Source organism: Rutidosis leptorrhynchoides, chromosome 11 (genome assembly GCF_046630445.1).
Source record: "Rutidosis leptorrhynchoides isolate AG116_Rl617_1_P2 chromosome 11, CSIRO_AGI_Rlap_v1, whole genome shotgun sequence".
NCBI classification, from domain to species: domain Eukaryota; kingdom Viridiplantae; phylum Streptophyta; class Magnoliopsida; order Asterales; family Asteraceae; genus Rutidosis; species Rutidosis leptorrhynchoides.
In genome coordinates this window covers 158,556,208-158,581,556 of record NC_092343.1, presented here as the reverse complement: position 1 = coordinate 158,581,556, position 25,349 = coordinate 158,556,208, and the positions used below count along the sequence as shown (strand labels likewise).

The window sequence follows — 25,349 nt, the reverse complement described above, 5'->3', positions numbered from 1 at the left end:
AACACTTTCATTCTTCAATTTTCTTCATCTAATTGATCTCTCTCAAGTTCTATCTTCAAGTTCTAAGTGTTCTTCATATATTCTACAAGTTCTAGTTACATAAAATCAAGAATACTTTCAAGTTTGCTAGCTCACTTCCAATCTTGTAAGGTGATCATCCAACCTCAAGAAATCTTTGTTTCTTACAGTAGGTTATCATTCTAATACAAGGTAATAATCATATTCAAACTTTGGTTCAATTTCTATAACTATAACAATCTTATTTCAAGTGATGATCTTACTTGAACTTGTTTTCGTGTCATGATTCTGCTTCAAGAAATTCGAGCCATCCAAGGATCCGTTGAAGCTAGATCCATTTTTCTCTTTTCCAGTAGGTTTATCCAAGGAACTTAAGGTAGTAATGATGTTCATAACATCATTCGATTCATACATATAAAGCTATCTTATTTGAAGGTTTAAACTTGTAATCACTAGAACATAGTTTAGTTAATTCTAAACTTGTTCGCAAACAAAAGTTAATCCTTCTAACTTGACTTTTAAAATAAACTAAACACATGTTATATATCTATATGATATGCTAACTTAATGATTTAAAACCTGAAAACACAAAAAACAACGTAAAACCGGATTTACGCCGTCGTAGTAACACCGCGGGCTGTTTTGGGTTAGTTAATTAAAAACTATGATAAACTTTGATTTAAAAGTTGTTATTCTGAGAAAATGATTTTTATTATGAACATGAAACTATATCCAAAAATTATGGTTAAACTCAAAGTGGAAGTATGTTTTCTAAAATGGTCATCTAGACGTCGTTCTTTCGAGTGAAATGACTACCTTTACAAAAATGACTTGTAACTTATTTTTCCGACTATAAACCTATACTTTTTCTGTTTATATTCATAAAATAAAGTTCAATATGAAACCATAGCAATTTGATTCACTCAAAACGGATTTAAAATGAAGAAGTTATGGGTAAAACAAGATTGGATAATTTTTCTCATTTTAGCTACGTGAAAATTGGTAACAAATCTATTCCAACCATAACTTAATCAACTTGTATTGTATATTATGTAATCTTGAGATACCATAGACACGTATACAATGTTTCGACCTATCATGTCGACAAATCTATATATATTTCAGAACAACCATAAACACTCTATATGTGAATGTTGGAGTTAGCTATACAGGGTTGAGGTTGATTCCAAAATATATATAGTTTGAGTTGTGATCAATACTGAGATACGTATACACTGGGTCGTGGATTGATTCAAGATAATATTTATCGATTTATTTCTGTACATCTAACTGTGGACAACTAGTTGTAGGTTACTAACGAGGACAGCTGACTTAATAAACTTAAAACATCAAAATATATTAAAAGTGTTGTAAATATATTTTGAACATACTTTGATATATATGTATATATTGTTATAGGTTCGTGAATCAACCAGTGGCCAAGTCTTACTTCCTGACGAAGTAAAAATCTGTGAAAGTGAGTTATAGTCCCACATTTAAAATCTAATATTTTGGGATGAGAATACATGCAGGTTTTATAAATGATTTACAAAATAGACACAAGTACGTGAAACTACATTCTATGGTTGAATTATCGAAATCGAATATGCCCCTTTTTATTAAGTCTGGTAATCTAAGAATTAGGGAACAGACACCCTAATTGACGTGAATCCTAAAGATAGATCTATCGGGCCCAACAAGCCCCATCCAAAGTACCGGATGCTTTAGTACTTCAAAATTTATATCATGTCCGAAGGAGGATCCCGGAATGATGGGGATATTCTTAAATATGCATCTTGTTAATGTCGGTTACCAGGTGTTCACCATATGAATGATTTTTATCTCTATGTATGGGATGTGTATTGAAATATGAAATCTTGTGGTCTATTATTATGATTTGATATATATAGGTTAAACCTATAACTCACCAACATTTTTGTTGACGTTTTAAGCATGTTTATTCTCAGGTGATTATTAAGAGCTTCCGCTGTCGCATACTTAAATAAGGACAAGATTTGGAGTCCATGCTTGTATGATATTGTGTAAAAACTGCATTCAAGAAACTTATTTTGTTGTAACATATTTGTATTGTAAACCATTATGTAATGGTCGTGTGTAAACAGGATATTTTAGATTATCATTATTTGATAATCTACGTAAAGCTTTTTAAACCTTTATTGATGAAATAAAAGTTATGGTTTGTTTTAAAAATGAATGCAGTCTTTGAAAAACGTCTCATATAGAGGTCAAAACCTCGCAATGAAATCAATTAATATGGAACGTTTTTAATCATTAAGAACGGGACATTTCAGTATGTCTCTTAAAATATTGGGTTGTCTATCCATTTTGTATTTTTATACTGTAAAATAGACAAGAGTTAGATTCATAAAAAAAAAAAAAAACTTATTAATACAAGCAATTTTTACATATATCATAAAGCATAAGCACACTATATTACATATATTACACCACACGAATACAACTATCTTATTCCGACTCGCTCGTTTCTTCTTCTTCGGTTTTGGTTAATTTTTGCCAAGTTTCTAGAGATATATGATGTTCCCCTAATACGAGCTGTCGTTTTCCACAACGGTTTAGAAAAACCTGGTGGTTTAAAGGTTCCCGGGTCATTGTTACAACTTAAGGGCTTTGGGGGTTGACGATACATATAAAGTTCATCGGGGTTGGAATTAGATTTCTCTATTTTTATGCCCTTTCCCTTATTATTTTCTTTTGCCTTTTTAAATTCAGTTGGGGTAATTTCTATAACATCATCGGAATTCTCGTCGGAATCCGATTCATTGGAGAATTGGTAATCCTCCCAATATTTTGCTTCCATGGCGGAAACACCATTGACCATAATTAACCTTGGTCGGTTGGTTGACGATTTTCTTTTACTTAACCGTTTTATTATTTCCCCCACTGGTTCTATTTCCTCCTCCGGTTCCTCCTCTTCCGGTTTTGATTCTTCTTCCGGTTCTGATTCTTCTTCCGGTTCCTCTTCGGGAACTTGTGAATCAGTCCAATATATATTCGACTCTTCGTTATTATTAGGTGAGTCAATGGGATTTGTGTTAGATGTAGGCATCTATCACACAATATCAAACATGTTAAGAGATTAATATATCACATAATATATACATGTTAATAATATATAGTTTCCAACAAAAATGTTAAGCAATCATTTTTAAAGAAAACACGGTCGAAGTCCAGACTCACTAATGCATCCTAACAAACTCGATAAGACACACTAATGCAAATTTTCTGGTTCTCTAAGACCAACGCTCGGATACCAACTGAAATGTCCCGTTCTTATTGATTAAAAACGTTCCATATTAATTGATTTCGTTGCGAGGTTTTGACCTCTATATGAGACATTTTTCAAAGACTGCATTCATTTTTAAAACAAACCATAACCTTTATTTCATAAATAAAGGTTTAAAAAGCTTTACGTAGATTATCAAATAATGATAATCTAAAATATCCTATTTACACACGACCATTACATAATGGTTTACAATACAAATATGTTACATCGAAATTAGTTTCTTGAATGCAGTTTTTACACAATATCATACAACCATGGACTCCAAATCTTGTCCTTATTTTAGTATGCAACAGCGAAAGCTCTTAGTATTCACCTGAGAATAAACATGCTTTAAACGTCAACAAAAATGTTGGTGAGTTATAGGTTTAACCTATATATATCAAATCGTAACAATAGACCACAAGATTTCATATTTCAATACACATCTCATACATAGAGATAAAAATCATTCATATGGTGAACACCTGGTAACCGACATTAACAAGATGCATATTTAAGAATATCCCCATCATTCCGGGATCCTCCTTCGGACATGATATAAATTTCGAAGTACTAAAGCATCCGGTACTTTGGATGGGGCTTGTTGGGCCCGATAGATCTATCTTTAGGATTCGCGTCAATTAGGGTGTCTGTTCCCTAATTCTTAGATTACCAGACTTAATAAAAAGGGGCATATTCAATTTCGATAATTCAACCATAGAATGTAGTTTCACGTACTTGTGTCTATTTTGTAAATCATTTATAAAACCTGCATGTATTCTCATCCCAAAATATTAGATTTTAAAAGTGGGACTATAACTCACTTTCACAGATTTTTACTTCGTCGGGAAGTAAGACTTGGCCACTGGTCGATTCACGAACCTATAACAATATATACATATATATCAAAGTATGTTCAAAATATATTTACAACACTTTTAATATATTTTGATGTTTTAAGTTTATTAAGTCAGCTGTCCTCGTTAGTAACCTACAACTAGTTGTCCACAGTTAGATGTACAGAAATAAATCGATAAATATTATCTTGAATCAATCCACGACCCAGTGTATACGTATCTCAGTATTGATCACAACTCAAACTATATATATTTTGGAATCAACCTCAACCCTGTATAGCTAACTCCAACATTCACATATAGAGTGTCTATGGTTGTTCCGAAATATATATAGATGTGTCATGTATACATGTCTATGGTATCTTAAGATTACATAATATACAATACAAGTTGATTGAGTTATGGTTGGAATAGATTTGTTACCAATTTTCACGTAGCTAAAATGAGAAAAATTATCCAATCTTGTTTTACCCATAACTTCTTCATTTTAAATCCGTTTTGAGTGAATCAAATTTCTATGGTTTCATATTGAACTATATTTTATGAATATAAACAGAAAAAGTATAGGTTTATAGTCAGAAAAATAAGTTACAAGTCATTTTTGTAAAGGTAGTCATTTCAGTCGAAAGAACGACGTCTAGATGACCATTTTAGAAAACATACTTCTACTTTGAGTTTAACCATAATTTTTGGATATAGTTTCATGTTCATAATAAAAATCATTTTCCCAGAATAACAACTTTTAAATAAAAGTTTATCATAGTTTTTAATTAACTAATCCAAAACAGCCCGCGGTGTTACTACGACGGCGTAAATCCGGTTTTACGGTGTTTTTTGTGTTTCCAGGTTCTAAATCATTAAGTTAGCATATCATATAGATATAGAATATGTGTTTAGTTGATTTTAAAAGTCAAGTTAGAAGGATTAACTTTTATTTGCGAACAAGTTTAGAATTAACTAAACTATGTTCTAGTGATTACAAGTTTAAACCTTCGAATAAGATAGCTTTATATGTATGAATCGAATGATGTTATGAACATCATTACTACCTCAAGTTCCTTGGATAAACCTACTGGAAATGAGAAAAATAGATCTAGCTTCAAAGGATCCTTGGATGGCTTGAAAGTTCTTGAAGCAGAATCATGACACGAAAACAATTTCAAGTAAGATTTCCACTCGAAATAAGATTGTTATAGTTATAGAAATTGAATTAAAGTTTGAATATGATTATTACCTTGTATTAGAAAGATAACCTACTGTAAGTAATAAAGGTTTCTTTATCTTGGATGATTACTTGGAATGGATTTAGAAAACTTGGAAGTAAACTTGCAATCTTGGAAGTATTCTTGATTTTATGAAACTAGAACTTTTGGAATTTATGAAGAACACTTAGAACTTGAAGATAGAACTTGAGAGAGATCAATTAGATTAAGAAAATTGAAGAATGAAAGTGTTTGTAGGTGTTTTTGGTCGTTGGTGTATGGATTAGATATAAAGGATATGTAATTTTGTTTTCATGTAAATAAGTCATGAATGATTACTCATATTTTTGTAATTTTATGAGATATTTCATGCTAGTTTCCAAATGATGATTTCCACATGTGTTAGGTGACTCACATGGGCTGCTAAGAGCTGATCATTGGAGTGTATATACCAATAGTACATACATCTAAAAGCTGTGTATTGTACGAGTACGAATACGAGTGCATACGAGTAGAATTGTTGATGAAACTGAACGAGGATGTAACTGTAAGCATTTTTGTTAAGTAGAAGTATTTTGATAAGTGTCTTGAAGTCTTTCAAAAGTGTATGAATACATATTAAAACACTACATGTATATACATTTTAACTGAGTCGTTAAGTCATCGTTAGTCGTTACATGTAAATGTTGTTTTGAAACCTTTAGGTTAACGATCTTGTTGAATGTTGTTAACCCATTATTTTTTATAACAAATGAGATGTTAAATTGTTATATTATCATGATATTATGATATATAATATATCTTAGTATGATATATATACAGTTAAATGTCGTTACAACGATAATCGTTACATATATGTCTCGTTTCGAAATCATTAAGTTAGTAGTCTTATTTTTACATATGTATTTCATTGTTAATACACTTAATAATATATTTACTTATCATTTAACATAATTAACCAAGTGTATCAATATCTTAATATGATTCATATGTACCTAGTAAGACGTTGTTATAACGATAATCGTTATATATATCGTTTTCGAGTTTCTTAAATTAATAGTCTCATTTTTATGTATATAACTCATTGTTAAAATACCTAATGAGATACATACTTATAATAAAATCATGTTAACTATATATATATATAACCATATATATGTCATCGTATAGTTTTTACAAGTTTTAACGTTCGTGAATCACCGGTCAACTTGGGTAGTCAATTGTCTATATGAAACATATTTCAATTAATCAAGTCTTAACAAGTTTGATTGCTTAACATGTTGGAAACACTTAATCATGTAAATAACAATTTCATTTAATATATATATAAACATGGAAAAGTTCGGGTCACTACATGCGTCTCGATAGTTAAAACCAAGTGAAAAGAATTATCCAGCACATGATTTAGAAATGGCTGCAGTAGTGTTTGCGTTAAAGTTGTGGAGGCATTATCTTTATGGTACGCATTATGTTATCTGCACCGATCATAAAAGTTTACAGTATATATTTTGGCAAAAAGATATGAATATTCGCCAGAGACGGTAGCAAGAATTAATTAAGGATTACGACTGTGAGATCAGATATCATCATGGCAAGGCAAAAGTCGTGGCTGATGCGTTAAGTCGTAAGAAATTCGCTGACAATGTAAAATTTATGCGAATTGAGATTGTGTCTGATTTAGTGGATCGACTAAAGATAGCTCAACTCGAAGCATTACAAGATGAACATTTGAAATCTGAGTTAATGGTGAAAGAAGAGTAGAATTGATGAATGATTCTCGAGGATTAAAAACTTATTGTGAACGAGTTTGGGTTCCGTTGCTTGGAGGATTTAATCTTAAATGAAGCACATAAATCGAGATTATCTGTGTATCCCGGTATTACAAAAATGTACCATGATCTGAAAGTGTTATATTGTTGGACAACTATGAAAGCAGACATCGTGCAATAAGTGGAAAAGTGTTATATTTGCACCCAAGTGAAAGCAGAACACCAGAAACCGTATGGGTCTTTGCGTCAATTAGAGATTCCAAAGTAGAAATGGGAACATATCACCATGGATTTTGTGACAAAACTACCTAGAACCCAGAAAGGAAATGACATGATTTGGGTAATAGTGGATCATTTAACCAAAAGTGCGCATTTTCTAGCTATTAGTGAAACAGCTTCATTGACGAAATTAGCTCAGTTGTATATGAATGAAATAGTATCGCGACATGGGATACCGTTGTCTATTGTGTCAGATAGAGATTCTCGATTTGTGTCTAGTTTCTGGAACAGTCTACAAGAGAATTTGGGTACTCGTGTCAACCTTAGTACAGCTTATCATCCTCAGACTGACGGTCAAAGTGAACGAACTATTCAGACTTTAGAGGATATGTTAAGGGCTTGTGTCTTAGAGTATGGTGGATCGTGGGATTATCATTTGCCATTGATCGGATTTGCTTATAAAAATTCCTATCATTCAAGTATTGGCATGCCACCTTATGAAATTTTGTATGGCAGAAAGTGTCGAACTCCATCGTGTTGGTTGGAGGCAGGTGAGAAATAGTTTGCGGGTCCAGAAATTGTGCAGCAGACTGCGGAAAAAGTGGCTATCGCAGGTGAAAGGCTGAAAGCTGCTAGAGATCGACAAAAGATGTATGCAGATCCTCGTCGACGACCAATGACATTTACCGTGGGTGAATATGTGTATTTAAAAGTGTCACAATGGAAGGGTGTAATTCGGTTCGGCAAACGAGGAAAACTAGCTCCAAGATACATTGGTCCTTTTAGAATCCGTCAAGTGCTAAATGATCAAACTGTAGTGTTAGATCTTCCTCCAGAGTTAGCTGGTATTCATGACACATTCAACATCTGCTATATTCGTAAGTGTAAAGTGGACGATGAAAATCAAATTCTTCCGTTCCAAGATCTGAAAGTAGATTCAAGTAAGAAATTGGTGGAAGAACTAGTGAGGATCGTCGACAGAAAAGTGACTAAGTTACGTAAAAAGCAGATTCCCATGGTGCTTGTGGAATGGAAGCATAGTTTAGGCACCAATCTGACATGGGAGACCGAGGAGTTGATGACCTTTAAATACCATCATCTGTTTAACCGTGACCAGATTCCGAGGACGGAATTTTCTTAAGAGGGGTAGATTTGTGACAGCCTAGTTATGGGCCTAGAAGAAATAGGTATATCGTGTTATTTTATTGTCATAATTTAAATGTGATATTTAAATTATGGGTAATTAATATGATTTAATTATAAGGAGTGAAATAATAAATTATGTGTTAATAGTTTATTATGTGAGCATATGAATGCGCATGTGACAATGGTCACAGAAAATATATGTTTGAGTGATTTGGACCTTGTTAGGACTGCTTAACGAGGTACGTTGTGTTTTAGATAACGGATAAAACACCTCTATATTTAATTGAGGAAATTACCCTCCTATTAAGTAATCCGTATGTATCTATTATATTTATGTTTATATTCTATTTCACTTGTAAAACCCAAGTTAACTACCGACACAAACACTGTTACTACCAAATATCTAACCTTTGATCTTAAAATTAATTAAAGCTTTTTGGATGGGAATTGTTTTCGTGATCCAGACAGAAAAACCAAGGTATATATAATACTTTTTCAATTAGATTTAATCTTGTTATTTGAGTGAGTTTCGTGACTTTTATGAAACTTGATTAACTACTTGAATCTTGATATTTAGATTCAAAAACTTGATTGATATTTTATAATTGATTTGTTGGATTAACAGTAAACAAGAAAGTGGAGATACATACGGCTAGATTCTTGTGTAATTAAATGGGGTTTTATTAGTTTTGATAATTATAGGGTTGTGATCAAATCTTGGGGTTTGATGTGTTTATGCTTAAACTGAATTTGGTTATAGTTCGTATATATTATATACATGATTCAGGTATACTTGATTTGTGTTAAATTTGTATAAATGGTGATTTAAATTTTAGGGTTCATGTTTGTATAAATTGGGGATTTTGGTACTTTGATCCAAAATCTTGTGTATAAGTATTAGATCTTAGTGATTTTGAGTAAGGAATATGGGTATATATGCTTTGCGAATATTTTCTGTTAAATGTGAAGCGCGATTCAACACTTGAGCACTATACTAACTTGAGATATTTTGTGATGATTCTCAGGTGATAGACGAAAAGATGAAGACTCAGTGATATAAGACAACTGAGTGCTTGTGCTTCCAGGTGAGTGGGATTATCTTTATGGATGTGATTATACAGTGACAAGTATAGTGATTCGTGCCTTGCTTACAATTAGACTGTGTAATGAGTCTGTGACCAGTGTTGTGACTATATGTGATTGTGTGCACCCATTGCTAACGTCGAGGGTGAATTCCGGCGTCACGTCGATGGTGTTCCCGACGTAAGAGGTCAATGCTATTTACCTTGGTGTCGGGTAGTAGTATTGGGTCCAAGCGTTACTGATTGGTGGTATAGTGTGAATGACGAGTGCGTCACGTCTGGAAGACTATACCAGTGATTCAGAAATGGGGGCTATCGGTATATTCCAGCTTGATCAGCTACGGGTTGCCGGTCCTCTTGTTTATGACTTTAAGTGATTAGTGACCAGTGCCTTTAAGCTGTGCTTGATGTTTATAGTGATGTCCACCTAGATATTGTAATTCACTTAGCGTTATGCTAATTCCCCACAGTGTTTTGTTCTGCAGATATAGATTAGCAGCTTTTGGTGGGTTTTGCAAGGCAAGTGAAGATGTTTGACACAGTGTATAACTCTGATGTTTTGTAATAATCTATATGGTCAACTGGTTTGTATTAATAACGTAACACCTGTGATTTTGTGTAATCATATTACTATGTAGTAATATATGATGTGTAAACTTTTAAGTCTTCCGCTGTGAGTGTTCAAAAAAAAAAAAGAATGTGTATGTAAAAAGTACGGTGTTACAGGCTAAAGGTCAATTCATCGTCGAGCAGTTTATAGACTTGTCGTCTCTAGGTAAGTTGCCGCCGTAGCAGAATTTGGTAATGTTAAGAGTGGCGTTCTTTTGTTAAGTATTTTGCTGAGTTTGTAAGAGCATAAGGTGTGGATCCGTTCACCACATATGTTCAATCACTAGAACATAGTCTGACCCCGATTTCACTTTTTAATAGTGGAGAAGGTCGTTGTGGAGTGTCATGATAAAATATATTTGGGGTTTGAATTAAAATGTAAATGAAAAAAATAGAAAAACATTAAAACAATATGAAGTGGAAATATCAGCTGAAGCCGAAAAAACCAGTTGAACAACACATAATAAGTTTCAAAGTCGTCGACATCTTCATTCTTCAGTTAACTGTATCTCTATTGCTGACGTGGCCATGGTGATGCGTATTTCTTCCCAATCATTCTTTTCTGTAATTATTCCATCTCTTTAACCTTTTATTTATTTATTGCTATAATTTTCAACTCTTTTTTCCTTGTTTTAAAATCGTTGTTATTAATTGTAGTTTGATTGATTGATAGCAAGTGCTTATTGAATTTAAAGTACATGAAGTTCAATTATTCAATCTCAAGTACTTACTGTACTAAATTTTAAGCATTTGCAATTTGTAATTAAGAGTAAATGTTCTGCTATATGAATTAATCACCACTTTTTGTAAATTAACGAAGGAGCTAATGAGTGATTGCAAACCATCACTAGCTGGTGGTCTGCGTCTTAATATCGGTCTCATGTTCATGTTCAAATATCACTATTAGGATAATTCTGGTGACTAGTAAAAGGGCCGAAAACGGTTATGGGATATGGTTTAGGACGGACACGTATATCTGAGTGTATAACCTAAACAGGAAAACTTCATTTGTTCATCCTTTTAACTGTCTACCTTTTGTGTAACTGAGACAAATCATTAATGAAGTCTGGCTTAATCAGCTGCACAGTCGTTGAGAACACGTTGATCTTTAATTATGAAATGATATGAAGCACAATTTGCCATAAATTATCTTTCTTAATCCTTTCAGTTGGTTTTGTATATCAACAATGACCTAGCAATTAAGAGGAAAAGAGTTATTCACCTTCAACCGCCTTCATAAACTACAATTCTTGGATATAACTTAATTCACTCACTATATAAGAGACACAATAGCTGTATTTGTCTTGAAAATGTATGTCCATACAAAGCTATAAAATTTGGAAATCATTGAGTTACCATAGCTAGATCATTCAAATTGACTAAATTGATTGTCTTTTGTTTCTGGTTTCATATTTGAATATGCTGTGTTTCAGTAATTCAAAGGAAGTTTTCATACAGTTAATGACAGGCATGTAAATATGTAATGCTTTACCTTTTGCAAATTTTTTATGTTCTTTCATATTATCTCAGAATGCTGAGCCTGTATAACAAATATGTATTATGTATATCATATTAAAGAGAACAGATATGTTCATCCAGTCTATAATCTGTCTATAAATAATTACTCAAAAACATACACTCAACTCATGGTTGTTATACTTTTGTAGGTTTTCGCTTCAATGTACTGTTGAAGTGGCAGTTTAGATCAATTTACCTAACCTGCCCATTTTACTACTTATGATATTCTGGTTTCATAAAAGGGAAGTATCCAGTTTAGTAGCTGTCACCTGCTGATAATCATCTGCTTGTATTAACAAATTATGTTTACCGTTCTTATGTTAAGTTCATATTTGATTCAGCCCGAATGGAATTTAAAGTACTGGTTTCAAGCCAATTACTCATCAGGTGAATTCGATACATTCAGTTGATACTATCTGCATTTTTCTGTTTGGTGATTCGCCATCCTTTCAATGCATAACTTGGACTATTGGCAATTAGTATTTGTAAATCTCTTGTATATTCTTTCTTGACCCAAAATTTCTATAAATTGATTTTTAAAGCCTTTCTCGTTAAAACAAAGTTTTATATCACGTGACAGGTTGCACCATCGTGCTGGTAGTAGCTCACTTGAGTTACATGGGACCGTCTATATAGTTGCGTGTGTGGATTGTGGGTTTTCTTTTCCACGTGAATCATTTCAGCAACAATCGAATTCCCTAAATTCGGAGGTCATTAATTTCAAACTATTGTTTTCTATCTTTTATGTTTTTATGTCACAACTGGACAAATAGTCTATATATGATAAGCGTTTAAAGATTCAAATTTTGAGTCTACCTGCATGAAATGTTCCAAAACTCCCTACTCGGGGAAGTATTTGGTCTGGACTTTAGTGGGAGTAATCGGCAACTCGGGGATTATTCGGATTTAATTTATTATAGATAAAATTAATAAATTTCAAAATTATCTATATAAAAATAGAAGAAAACTATAAACATAAATTTTTACATAATTGTTAAGAAACATAAACATAATCGTTCGTTTGTTCAAAAACTCTAAAATAATTCATAATAAAATTTTGACCAATTTTGACTTTGACCGACTGAATCCAACTTTGACCATCAAATCCGATTTTGACCCATTAACCAACGTTGACCGATTAATTAATCGGATTTTATAAATTCGGATCGATCTGTTTTTAAAAAGAAGTAAGCGGGAAGTTTTACAACAGTGCCTACATGAAAATAACTATTATGGAACATTTTCTCTCTACCTGCATGAGAATAACTATTAGTCGGCTCGCGAAGCCGTTCAGAAACTCGACCCGGAAAGGGAACCCCCAAAAAAAAGTATTGAGATATATATATATATATATATATATATATATATATATATATATATATATATATATATATATATATATATATATATATATATATATATATATATATAATAGGGGCAGGATCAATGGGGTAGTAACCAATCGGGGGGAAGAGGGGGGAAGCAAAAAAAAATTTTTTTTTCCTTTTTTTTGGAATTTTTTTTTTCCGGCATCAAGATCACACGAAAATATGAACATCTAGAAGAGACACTTCGTGATGAATGTCATTATTTAGGCGGGAAAACGATCGACAAAAATAACATTCAAGATAATATTGTTCGTGAAGAATATGAACGTTTTTTTTTTCATGTTTTGTGAAGTAAAATTTAGCCCGATTTAGAGTTTAGGGTTTAGGGTTTAGGGTTTAGGGTTTGGTGTTTTGGGTTTATTCCATAAACCTAAAACACCAAACCCTAAACCCTAAACCCTAAACCCTAAACTCTAAACCGTTCGTGTTAAAAACTCAATTTAAATCCTAAATCTAAACCCTAAACCCTAAATTTCTAAACCCTAATATCTAAACCATATAAACCCTAATATCTAAACCTCAATAGCTAAAACCTCAACATACGCTCGAAAAACACGATAATTGTTATATATTACTTCTTCGAGCGTTTTCCCGCCAAAATAAAAACATTTATCACAAAGTGTCTCTACTAAATGTTCATATTTTCATCTCATCTATAATGTTCGTGAACAAAGTTTTTTCAAAAAACGAAAAAAAAAAAGTTTTTGCTTCCCCCCGCTTCCCCCCGATTGGTTACTTCCCTCTTGATCCTACCCCTATATATATATATATATATATATATATATATATATATATATATATATATATATATATATATATATATATATATATATATATATATATATGTTGACTGCAGTGGGCAGCAGCTGGATTATAATAGCAATTCAGACAAGAGTTTTGGGATGAAACAAAGACCAGACGGTGATATTGAAATCGATGAAAAATTCTGGGAAGAAGATTTCCACATACCTACTTGCTCAAAATGTGATGGAATTCTTAAACCTGATGTACCCCAAATCTATTTACTAGTATCATCAATACATGGAATCCATTATTACTGGATCTACTTGACTAATTGGTATAACGTGTCTCTGTTTGAAGGTTGTGTTTTTTGGTGATAATGTACCAAAAGATAGAGCGATTGTAGCTATGGAAGCTTCTGCAAGGTGTGATGCTTTTCTTGTTCTTGGTTCATCGGTTATGCCATTGTCTGCTTTTCGACTTGTCAGGTACAAATGTTCATGCAACTTTATTTGACTAAAACGTTACTATCTTTTGTTATTATTTTTTTTGTGTGTGGTTTGTATGTTTAATTGAGAAATTTACATGAATCGTACAGAGCAGCTCATGAGGCCGGTGCTGCTACAGCAATTATAAATATAGGCAAAACTCGAGCTGATGATATTGCAGATTTCAAAATTAACGCAAGATTAAGAGAGGTATGTTGTACCCGAAAATCATTTTAATGTGAGTTTAGCATTTAATTACCTGAATCCTGATTTCAGTTAGTTGGTATTGCAGATCTTACCACATCTGCTCAACACTGGATCACTCAGTGTTCCTGTTTTTTAAGACTTCAAACAAGACAATACATATAAGTAATTGTTTGTTGTGCGGTTGAAACCTAAAATTAATCAATTCGTGATGCTGACTTCATCAACTTCTCTTATGTGTGTAGTAAAGTTATTTTCGATTCACAGTAAATATGCAAAGATATATTAATGTTTGTATAAGCACTATTTGGAAATGTAATATGTATATTGTATTCAAACAATGAATGTATAAAATAGTTATTTCATGGATGTTTGTTGCTAAAGTATTAGGTGTTGGTGCATAATCCCGAATTCTATATTGTAATAAGTTCTATTTGTATTGTCGTTTACATTTCAGTCATGTATAAACATTGTCATTGATACTTTGTGTTTGAATTGATTAAGCAATGACGTGAAATGGTTTAGAGCTGATTGGTTGGCAGCTCAGACCATTGACCGATGGTAGGGACCATCGGTCGAGCGACTTACACCGTCGGCCGTAGGTCAGAGACCACCGGCCGATGGTCGCTGTAACTATATATAAATACGGGTGTTGGGTTATATTGTTAGGTTACACACCCTACACCCTCTAGCCGTCGTATTTCGCTGTTACCATTGTCCCAGACCGTACCCCAACCGAATACAATCATCTAGGCGTAGATTCTATCTATATTTCATTGGTTAGATTGATCCCAAAGTGAACAACGTATTCGATTCATCCTAGTTTAGTGTTTTCTGCCTCTACTTTAGGTATAACGTTTAATCTAAGGTCCTAGATCGTCTACAAAGTGGTATCAGAGCTAAGGCTTGTTGATCTAAAAGTTTTTGAGTCGAATTCATCGTTTGAGTTCTAGGGTTTTTGGTCAAAACGGGTTTTTGATTAAAAGTTGATATTTTTACGTTTAAATCTTGTGTTTTTGTGTTTATTTTGTTACTGGGTGAGTTTTTTAGGTTTCTAACGGTTTGGTTTGTGTTTAGAACGTCAAAATCGATCGAAATTGAAGTTTTTAGCGAAAACCCTAGTTTTTCCTGCCCAGTATTTGAAATGTCCCGTTCTTATTGATTAAAAACGTTCCATATTAATTGATTTCGTTGCGAGGTTTTGACCTCTATATGAGACGTTTTTCAAAGACTGCATTCATTTTAAAACAAACCATAACCTTTATTTCATCAATAAAGGTTTAAAAAGCTTTACGTAGATTATCAAATAATGATAATCTAAAATATCCTGTTTACACACGACCATTACATAATGGTTTACAATAAAAATATGTTACAACAAAATAAGTTTCTTGAATGCAGTTTTTACACAATATCATACAAGCATGGACTCAAATCTCGTCCTTATTTAAGTATGCGACAGCGGAAGCTCTTAATAATCACCTGAGAATAAACATGCTTAAAACGTCAACAAAAATGTTGGTGAGTTATAGGTTTAACCTATATATATCAAATCGTAACAATAGACCACAAGATTTCAAATTTCAATACACATCCCATACATAGAGATAAAAATCATTCATATGGTGAACACCTGGTAACCGACATTAACAAGATGCATATATAAGAATATCCCCATCATTCCGAGACACCCTTCGGATATGATATAAATTTCGAAGTACTAAAGCATCCGGTACTTTGGATGGGGTTTGTTAGGCCCAATAGATCTATCTTTAGGATTCGCGTCAATTAGGGTGTCTGTTCCCTAATTCTTAGATTACCAGACTTAATAAAAAGGGGCATATTCGATTTCGATAATTCAACCATAGAATGTAGTTTCACGTACTTGTGTCTATTTTGTAAATCATTTATAAAACCTGCATGTATTCTCATCCCAAAAATATTAGATTTTAAAAGTGGGACTATAACTCACTTTCACAGATTTTTACTTCGTCGGGAAGTAAGACTTGGCCACTGGTTGATTCACGAACCTATAACAATATATACATATATATTAAAGTATGTTCAAAATATATTTACAACACTTTTAATATATTTTGATGTTTTAAGTTTATTAAGTCAGCTGTCCTCGTTAGTAACCTACAACTAGTTGTCCACAGTTAGATGTACAGAAATAAATCGATAAATATTATCTTGAATCAATCCACGACCCAGTGTATACGTATCTCAGTATTGATCACAACTTAAACTATATATATTTTGGAATCAACCTCAACCCTGTATAGCTAACTCCAACATTCACATATAGCGTGTCTATGGTTGTTCCGAAATATATATAGATGTGTCGACATGATAGGTCGAAACATTGTATACGTGTCTATGGTATCTCAAGATTACATAATATACAATACAAGTTGATTAAGTTATGGTTGGAATAGATTTGTTACCAATTTTCACGTAGCTAAAATGAGAAAAATTATCCAATCTTGTTTTACCCATAACTTCTTCATTTTAAATCCGTTTTGAGTGAATCAAATTGCTATGGTTTCATATTGAACTCTATTTTATGAATCTAAACAGAAAAAGTATAGGTTTATAGTCGGAAAAATAAGTTACAAGTCGTTTTTGTAAAGGTAGTCATTTCAGTCGAAAGAACGACGTCTAGATGACCATTTTAGAAAACATACTTCCACTTTGAGTTTAACCATAATTTTTGGACATAGTTACATGTTCATAATAAAAATCATTTTCTCAGAATAACAACTTTTAAATCAAAGTTTATCATAGTTTTTAATTAACTACCCCAAAACAGCCCGCGGTGTTACTACGACGGCGTAAATCCGGTTTTACGGTGTTTTTCGTGTTTCCAGGTTTTAAATCATTAAGTTAGCATATCATATAGATATAGAACATTTGTTTAGTTAATTTTAAAAGTCAAGTTAGAAGGATTAACTTTTGTTTGCGAACAAGTTTAGAATTAACTAAACTATGTTCTAGTGATTACGAGTTTAAACCTTCGAATAAGATAGTTTTATATATATGAATCGAATGATGTTATGAAAATCATTACTACCTCAAGTTTAGTAGGTAAACCTACTGGAAGTGACAAGAAATGATCTAGCTTCAAAGGATCTTGGATGGCTTGAAAGTTCTTGAAGTAGGATCATGACACAAAAACAAGTTCAAGTAAGATTTTTACTCGAATTAAGATAGTTTATAGTTATAGAAATTGAATCAAAGTTTGAATATGAATATTACCTTGAATAAGAAAGATAACCTACTGTATATAACAAAGGTTTCTTGATCTTAGATGATTACTTGGAATGGATTAGAAAGCTTGGAGGTAAATTAGTAAACTTGAAGGGATTTTTGAAGTGTTCTTGAAGTGTTCTTCCTATGATGATTATAGCTTGATTCTTGAAGTGATTTTTGATGAAGATGATGATTAACTACTGGAAAAATACGTTCATAATAGTGTGTGTGTGTGTGTGTTGAGAGAGAATTAGAAAGAGAATTGGAAGTGAAATGGAGTGAATGATGAGTGGTAATTGGTGAGTGGTGAGTGGGGTTAAAAGGAGTTCTAGTTAGTTGACTAGATCATGGTAGAAGTTAAAATTGATTAGTCATACATGACATAATCAAGTGTGGAATCCCATGCTAGTTCCTATTGGTATATACCCATAGTAAGTACGTTTTGAAGCTGTGTATAATACGGGTAAGAATACGACTAGAATTCTTGATGAAAGAAAAGAATGGGAAAGTAACTGTAACCATTTTCGTTAAGTATGAGTGTTTTGATATATGTCTTGAAGTCTTCCAAAAGTATTTTAATACATCTAAATACACTACATGTATATACATTTTAACTGAGTCGTTAAGTCATCGTTAGTCGTTACATGTAAGTGTTGTTTTGAAACCTTTAAGTTAACGATCTCAATTAATGTTGTTAACCCATTGTTTATTATATCTAATGAGATGTTAAATTATTATATTATAATGATATTATGATATATTAATATATCTTAATATGATATATATACATTTAAATGTCGTTACAACGATAATCGTTACATATATGTCTCGTTTCGAAATCCTTAAGTTAGTAGTCTTGTTTATATGTACATAACTCATTGTTAATATACTTATGGAGATACTTACTTATCATAATCTCATGTTAACCATATGTATATCCATATATATATCATCATGTCGTTTTTACAAGTTTTAACGTTCGTGAATCGCCGGTCAACTTGGGTGGTCAATTGTCTATATGAAACATATTTCAATTAATCAAGTCTTAACAAGTTTGATTGCTTAACATGTTGGAAACATTTAATCATGTAAATATCAATCTCAATTAATATATATAAACATGGAAAAGTTCGGGTCACTACAGTACCTACCCGTTAAATAAATTTCGTCCCGAAATTTTAAGCTGTTGAAGGTGTTGACGAATCTTCTGGAAATAGATGCGGGTATTTCTTCTTCATCTGATCTTCACGCTCCCAGGTGAACTTGGGTCCTCTACGAGCATTCTATCAAACCTTAACAATTGGTATCTTGTTTTGCTTAAGTCTTTTAACCTCATGATCCATTATTTCGACGGGTTCTTCGATGAATTGAAGTTTTTCGTTGATTTGGATTTCATCTAACGGAATAGTGAGATCCTCTTTAGCAAAACATTTCTTCAAATTCGAGACGTGGAAAGTGTTATGTACAGCCGCGAGTTGTTGAGGTAACTCAAGTCGGTAAGCTACTGGTCCGACACGATCAATAATCTTGAATGGTCCAATATACCTTGGATTTAATTTCCCTCGTTTACCAAATCGAACAACGCCTTTCCAAGGTGCAACTTTAAGCATGACCATCTCTCCAATTTCAAATTCTATATCTTTTCTTTTAATGTCAGCGTAGCTTTTTTTTGACTTTGGGCGGTTTTCAACCGTTGTTGAATTTGGATGATCTTCTCGGTAGTTTCTTGTATAATCTCCGGGCCCGTAATCTGTCTATCCCCCACTTCACTCCAACAAATCGGAGACCTGCACTTTCTACCATAAAGTGCTTCAAACGGCGCCATCTCAATGCTTGAATGGTAGCTGTTGTTGTAGGAAAATTTTGCTAACGGTAGATGTCGATCCCAACTGTTTCCGAAATCAATAACACATGCTCGTAGCATGTCTTCAAGCGTTTGTATCGTCCTTTCGCTCTGCCCATCAGTTTGTGGATGATAGGCAGTACTCATGTCTAGACGAGTTCCTAATGCTTGCTGTAATGTCTGCCAGAATCTTGAAATAAATCTGCCATCCCTATCAGAGATAATAGAGATTGGTATTCCATGTCTGGAGATGACTTCCTTCAAATACAGTCGTGCTAACTTCTCCATCTTGTCATCTTCTCTTATTGGTAGGAAGTGTGCTGATTTGGTGAGAAGATCAACTATTACCCAAATAGTATCAAAACCACTTGCAGTCCTTGGCAATTTAGTGATGAAATCCATGGTAATGTTTTCCCATTTCTATTCCGGGATTTCGGGTTGTTGAAGTAGACCTGATGGTTTCTGATGCTCAGCTTTGACCTTAGAACACGTCAAACATTCTCCTACGTATTTAGCAACATCGTCTTTCATACCCGGCCACCAAAAATGTTTCTTGAGATCCTTGTACATCTTCCCCGTTCCAGGATGTATTGAGTATCTGGTTTTATGAGCTTCTCAAAGTACCATTTCTCTCATATCTCTAAATTTTGGTACCCAAATTCTTTCAGCCTGATGTGCTGGATCGTAACCTTTATTTTGAACGGATTTGAGTTGTTTTGTTACACGAATTGATTTATTGTATATGTGGTATTTTATTGAGTTTAGGTTGATTTCACACATATATAGGCAACTAGTCCTATCCGTGCAGTTTAGTTTGTTGGTAAATCCGATTCGTTCCACAGGGAGATGGAGTGTTTAATGGTTTTTAATAGTCTTTGATGTCAAACTTAATTAAAGGGGGTTTTGGATTAGGAATTTATAGTATAACAGTAAAAGAAAATAACTTAAACTAATTTACTAAATAAAATAAAATTACAATATTACAAGAATTAACTTAAAAAGATACTAAATGAAATTATACTAATTATGATGCGACAATTATATTACTAGATGGTAATTAGTAAAATAGTAATTTTTAATAAAACTATATATTTATAATTTTGTTTTGAGTAATTATAATATAAACTTATTTAAATTAACTAAATGACAAGTTTTAATTATATTAATATAAATTATTAGGAATAGTAATTTAACTAATTACAAACTAATTATAAATTATAAACTTTTAATTAACACTAATTATTAGGATTTAACATGTATTAAAGTATTTTATAAGAACTAATATAAGTAATAACCTAAATATAATAGTAAAATAACTAAAACCCTAATTTTAAACTAATTAAATAATTAAAACCCTAATTTTAACCCTACTGGTACTGTAGCCGGGATTAAGGCTTACGCGTTTCGCGTATACCATACACGATTCGCGTATGGCTAAAACGATGTGACAAACTAACTGGTTACGAATTTTAGTGTTTTTATGTATTTTTCTATATTTTAAAATTTTAATTCATAAATAATAGTAATAAAACTTTTTACAATAAATATAAATGGGATAAATGGAAGTGTTTACTTAATTGTGTCACCCCTAGGTCCATGGATTGTTTTAAGTTTACGCCCTATTTAAAATGTTCTTGTATCAAACTTTATATTTTTCTTTCGAATAAATATAAGGTTACAACTTAACTAAATAAAATCTAATTTTCATCGGATTCTTTTTAGAAAGCTACTATTCCCCAAGTATTTAAATTGTGACCTAGCCTAGTTTTGACTTTCGCCAATACCCAAATTATAACGGTTTCCCTTTTTATAATTTCACTGTCATGTACTTATTGATATTACCCAAACCACCGAAGTTTATTTCTAAATTGGTGTTAATAACTTATCCATAAATTCGTCTAGATCATTTTTAATGTTGAAGCTTAATTTATATAAATAAAAACAACTTTCGTTATTTAAATTTAATAAATTAAGTGGCAAGGGTTAAATACCTAATTACATAAAAATGGTTCTTTTAACTAGGCTCAATATTAAAAATACTAAAGTTACATTTTAACTTTTACAAATGGTAACAATCCATTTCACTAGGGGCTCTACATCTAAGCAAACACTATAGAAATTTAGCTATTCATTACACTAGGGTAAACATAAAAATATAGATATGCAAACATAATAACAACGCTAATTTTAACAGAGTAAACTTACTAAAATATCTTCACTTTCATTAACTTCAAACGGTAGGAAAATTACAATAATAACACCCTTTTCACGCGTACAATAACACCCTTCATCACGAACAATACACCCTTAATATTTGTAACTATCCTAAATACTTGAAACTAATTATACAGAGTAATAAAATGACACTATATTTGACTATAGTAATTGTTGTGTGTGTTGTCTTTCTGCACACCCCCTGTACTCCGTATTTAACATGTAATAGAAGTAGTAGGTGAAATTTAGTTGGTTCTTTGCTGTAGCTCATTTTAAGAAAAAGAATTGTTTTAAAAATCAAAAGCCAGCCGCCCCATTATCACGTTCTGGAAACTATTCTGGCCTAATATTACGCGTTTCGTGTATGGCTACACGATTCGCGTATGACCAATATTCTACACGTTTCGTGTAGCTCTACATGATTCGTGTAAGAGTAACTGGCAGTTTTCTTTATTTTTCTTTTTCGTTTGTTCTTTGTTGATCCCGTGTTGACGTGTACTGATTTGGCACTTTCCATTTAAACTCTTTTCTTCTTTTATCTTGTACTTTCATTCGGATAAACGTTTCTTGATATAAATTTGGTTAAAACTATCGTTTTATCGTTGTTTCTTCGAATAGCAAGCTCTTGTCTACTTTTATCGTTTTTCTCGTGAAATGCTCATTGAATGTCTTTGTAGATGGTAAAAACCTATGAAATATAAGTGATATTGCGTCGAATAATATGTATGTTTAGAGCAATATCAAAATACCCCACACTTGAACGTTGCTTGTCCTCAAGCAATTACATCTTTGAACAGAATTAGAACATTATATATATCTTTATTATCGAACATTAGATCACACAACACACACTACACGAAATGAAACACACGCTATATGAAATATATTACACAACACAGTATTTATTGGATCACACGCACACGAAACGAAATTCTAACAACAGAAACAAACATGAAACTCGTGATTAGGGTTTAAAAATTTGGATCCTTAGGGAAAATTGGACCTTGTGAAAACGTTTTATGATTTTATAAAATGTCATGCTAGTTTTTACACTAGACACGTTTTCCGATTTTAACCTCAAATTCCAGTTAAGGGTAACTGAAAACCGAAGTCTCAGTCGGCGATTAGCAAGCTATTCGCCCCCATGATTGTAGTATCATGGAACTTGAAGCCGAATGTCCAAAAAATAGTTTTACACAATATAATTCATAAAATAGCATAAGTTTTAGAACAAAATTATATCATGTCCAAATATCATCGGTGAACCATGAGTTTGCACACCTCAATTTGTTATGGCATATGTATGTTGACCGCGGTTAAACATAGATGCAGTTGATCTTTACGGAGATCATCTCTCTGGGGATTAGATTCATTAGTCTTAAAAGCTAATTTGCATTGTGCCCCCCATTGTACGAAACATATCCTTCTCATGGTTAGGATAAGTCTGACCACCAAAAACCCTGTTTGATGCTGAGGTTAGGTGGATTTCCAGCCGATCTTAGGGATGACTTTTCAAGATTTTTCGTCAACCTACAGCTGTTCTGGACTACATCTTCTAACATAAGTTAGCAAGTGTGTCAATTTGGAAGACTTTACTTCCTTACGGGATGGACTTGATTCATCCTCTATTACTCGTAATAGTGGAATATATTCAGGTTTATACGTTCCAAAGCAATGATATCTGCAATAACTTCATAGAAACATGTGATATATGGTTCTCAACATAAGGTTTTATAAATTCTTGTTATACTTGGTTTTCTTTTATAGGTTTTAAACAAATAAACTTATGCGTTTTTAATGTATTGAGACGATAATTTCGGTTTTTGACACCTATGCTTTAATCGCTCGTAGTTACCTTAAAAATTCATTTGATATATTTGTTTAAAATTTTTATAAATCTTGATAAAAATCACCAAATTATAAGTTCTCGAGAATTTATATATTCCCACCCCACACTTAAGATTATGTAATGCCCTCATTACATAAAATCAGATAATAATGTATAAATTTGAGAGGACAAATAGTGTGAAGTATTTGGAACTTCCTTTGTTAACCCATTTGGATTTTCAAATTGTTTTACCTATGATTTTATCCAACGTTTGTTATCACAATGTAATTCGATGTTTCGTTTCGTCTAATTGCATTTTCTTCTGTACCTGTCAAAACCATGTTAAAAACATACAAAACATGGGGTTGTACTTCAATCGTACAAAACAATATTACCCCACACTAATTTCTTACTAATATATAATAAAACATAAGAAGTATAAAAAGTATCAATACACACCATACAATTATGTTATTACAAACCATAAAAATAAAAATGTTTTAAAGAATAGAACTAGTTAAATGGATTCCAAAACGGGCCTCCCTGTTCGCCTTCTTCCTGTTGCTGTTGCTGCCGTTGCTCGTTTAGGCGTTGTTCCTCGTAGAAACGCCTATATGCATCCTGACTCGCGGCTATGGCGACGTTATGGTCATATGGTGGAGGTAGAGGGTCATTGGGTGTCTGCCATTATGGGTATGAAGGATAGGCTGAGGGTGCGTAATTCTGCGGGTTAGACGCGTATAAATATGCCTGATGATGCGCCCACTCTAATTGTGCTCCCTGACCCCTCTGATCGTATCGGATGTTAGACAGAAAATTATACTGATCTAGTTGGGTATGCCCAATATCCCCCAATTGCCGAGACAAAGCAGTATACTGGTCTTCTGATCTCACTCCCCAGTTTTGATATGAGTTACGTACATCTAAACTCAATGCGTTAAAAGAATTTTGGAGCATATCGAAATCAGAAGTACCTGTATGAGACGAGCTAGCCTGATCTGTCTCTCTGCGTCTCCTCCTAGCTTCCCTCGCAGGTTCATCATCCTCTTCCATAGCTGCGTGAGCAGCAACTTCCTGTTGCCTTAAACTACGTACCCCACCCCTTACACGTATAGCCTTAGCTGTCTTATACACCTCCAATCCTAAAGTTTTAACCTGTTGATCTATCGGTTGGATTGGAGGTGCTAATTCGTTCGGGTCGAGACCGAACCAGGCTGCCAAACACGTGATATAGTGACCCCCCGACATGTCACTGGATCCTCTAGCACCCTTACCAAAATGGGCTAAAAAGTAGGCCACTCCATAGGGTATACTAATAAATGTATCCCTATCTCTGATTGCATCCAAATACCAAAGGTCAACATAATTAATCTTATCTGTATTAAGGAATGCCCTTTGGTTAATTGTGTTCGCTATAAATTTATGAATTATTCGATAGCGAACATCAGTGATCTTAAGGTATGATTCTTGGCCTGCTACATAAGTATTCTTTTGGGAAAAAGAGCGCCAGACACTCAAAGAATCATAATCTCCTGTATACCTAGCTCCTGTAAAAATATATTCCCAAAAACCTGGAGCATTCATCTCATTACCGTCGTAAATCCCTAAAGCCATAGTCATGTCGCCTAGGGACATTACTCTATCTACACCACCCAATCTAAATT

General features: G+C 32.9%; 2 protein-coding genes and 1 long non-coding RNA gene across 3 annotated transcripts; all 3 read left to right on the top strand.

Moving 5' to 3' along the window:
• The first annotated feature begins 8,021 nt into the window (after positions 1 to 8,021).
• On the top strand, positions 8,022 to 8,513 carry LOC139875120 (uncharacterized). The gene has a single exon (XM_071862483.1). The coding sequence runs from the start codon at positions 8,022 to 8,024 to the stop codon at positions 8,511 to 8,513; it is 492 nt and encodes a 163-aa protein (XP_071718584.1).
• A 2,031-nt stretch (positions 8,514 to 10,544) lies between these two features.
• Positions 10,545 to 13,983, top strand: LOC139877408 (uncharacterized). Its single transcript, XR_011768569.1, has 4 exons — positions 10,545 to 10,773; positions 11,877 to 12,212; positions 12,308 to 12,437; positions 13,972 to 13,983. It is a non-coding gene; the product is annotated as an uncharacterized lncRNA (long non-coding RNA).
• Positions 13,984 to 13,987: 4 nt separating this feature from the next.
• On the top strand, positions 13,988 to 14,910 carry LOC139877407 (NAD-dependent protein deacylase SRT2-like). The gene is made up of 4 exons (XM_071864826.1): positions 13,988 to 14,122; positions 14,217 to 14,344; positions 14,455 to 14,554; positions 14,637 to 14,910. The coding sequence occupies exons 1-4, from the start codon at positions 14,018 to 14,020 to the stop codon at positions 14,685 to 14,687; spliced, it is 384 nt and encodes a 127-aa protein (XP_071720927.1). The 5' UTR covers positions 13,988 to 14,017; the 3' UTR covers positions 14,688 to 14,910.
• The last annotated feature ends 10,439 nt before the right edge of the window (positions 14,911 to 25,349 follow it).

Coding starts and splice junctions, on each gene's coding strand:
- LOC139875120 (XM_071862483.1), top strand. CDS start 8,022: ATGTATGCAGATCCTCGTCGACGACCAATGACATTTACCGTGGGTGAA.
- LOC139877407 (XM_071864826.1), top strand. CDS start 14,018: ATGAAACAAAGACCAGACGGTGATATTGAAATCGATGAAAAATTCTGG. Junction 14,123..14,216: donor ATGGAATTCTTAAACCTGAT/GTACCCCAAATC, acceptor CTCTGTTTGAAG/GTTGTGTTTTTTGGTGATAA. Junction 14,345..14,454: donor TCTGCTTTTCGACTTGTCAG/GTACAAATGTTC, acceptor TGAATCGTACAG/AGCAGCTCATGAGGCCGGTG.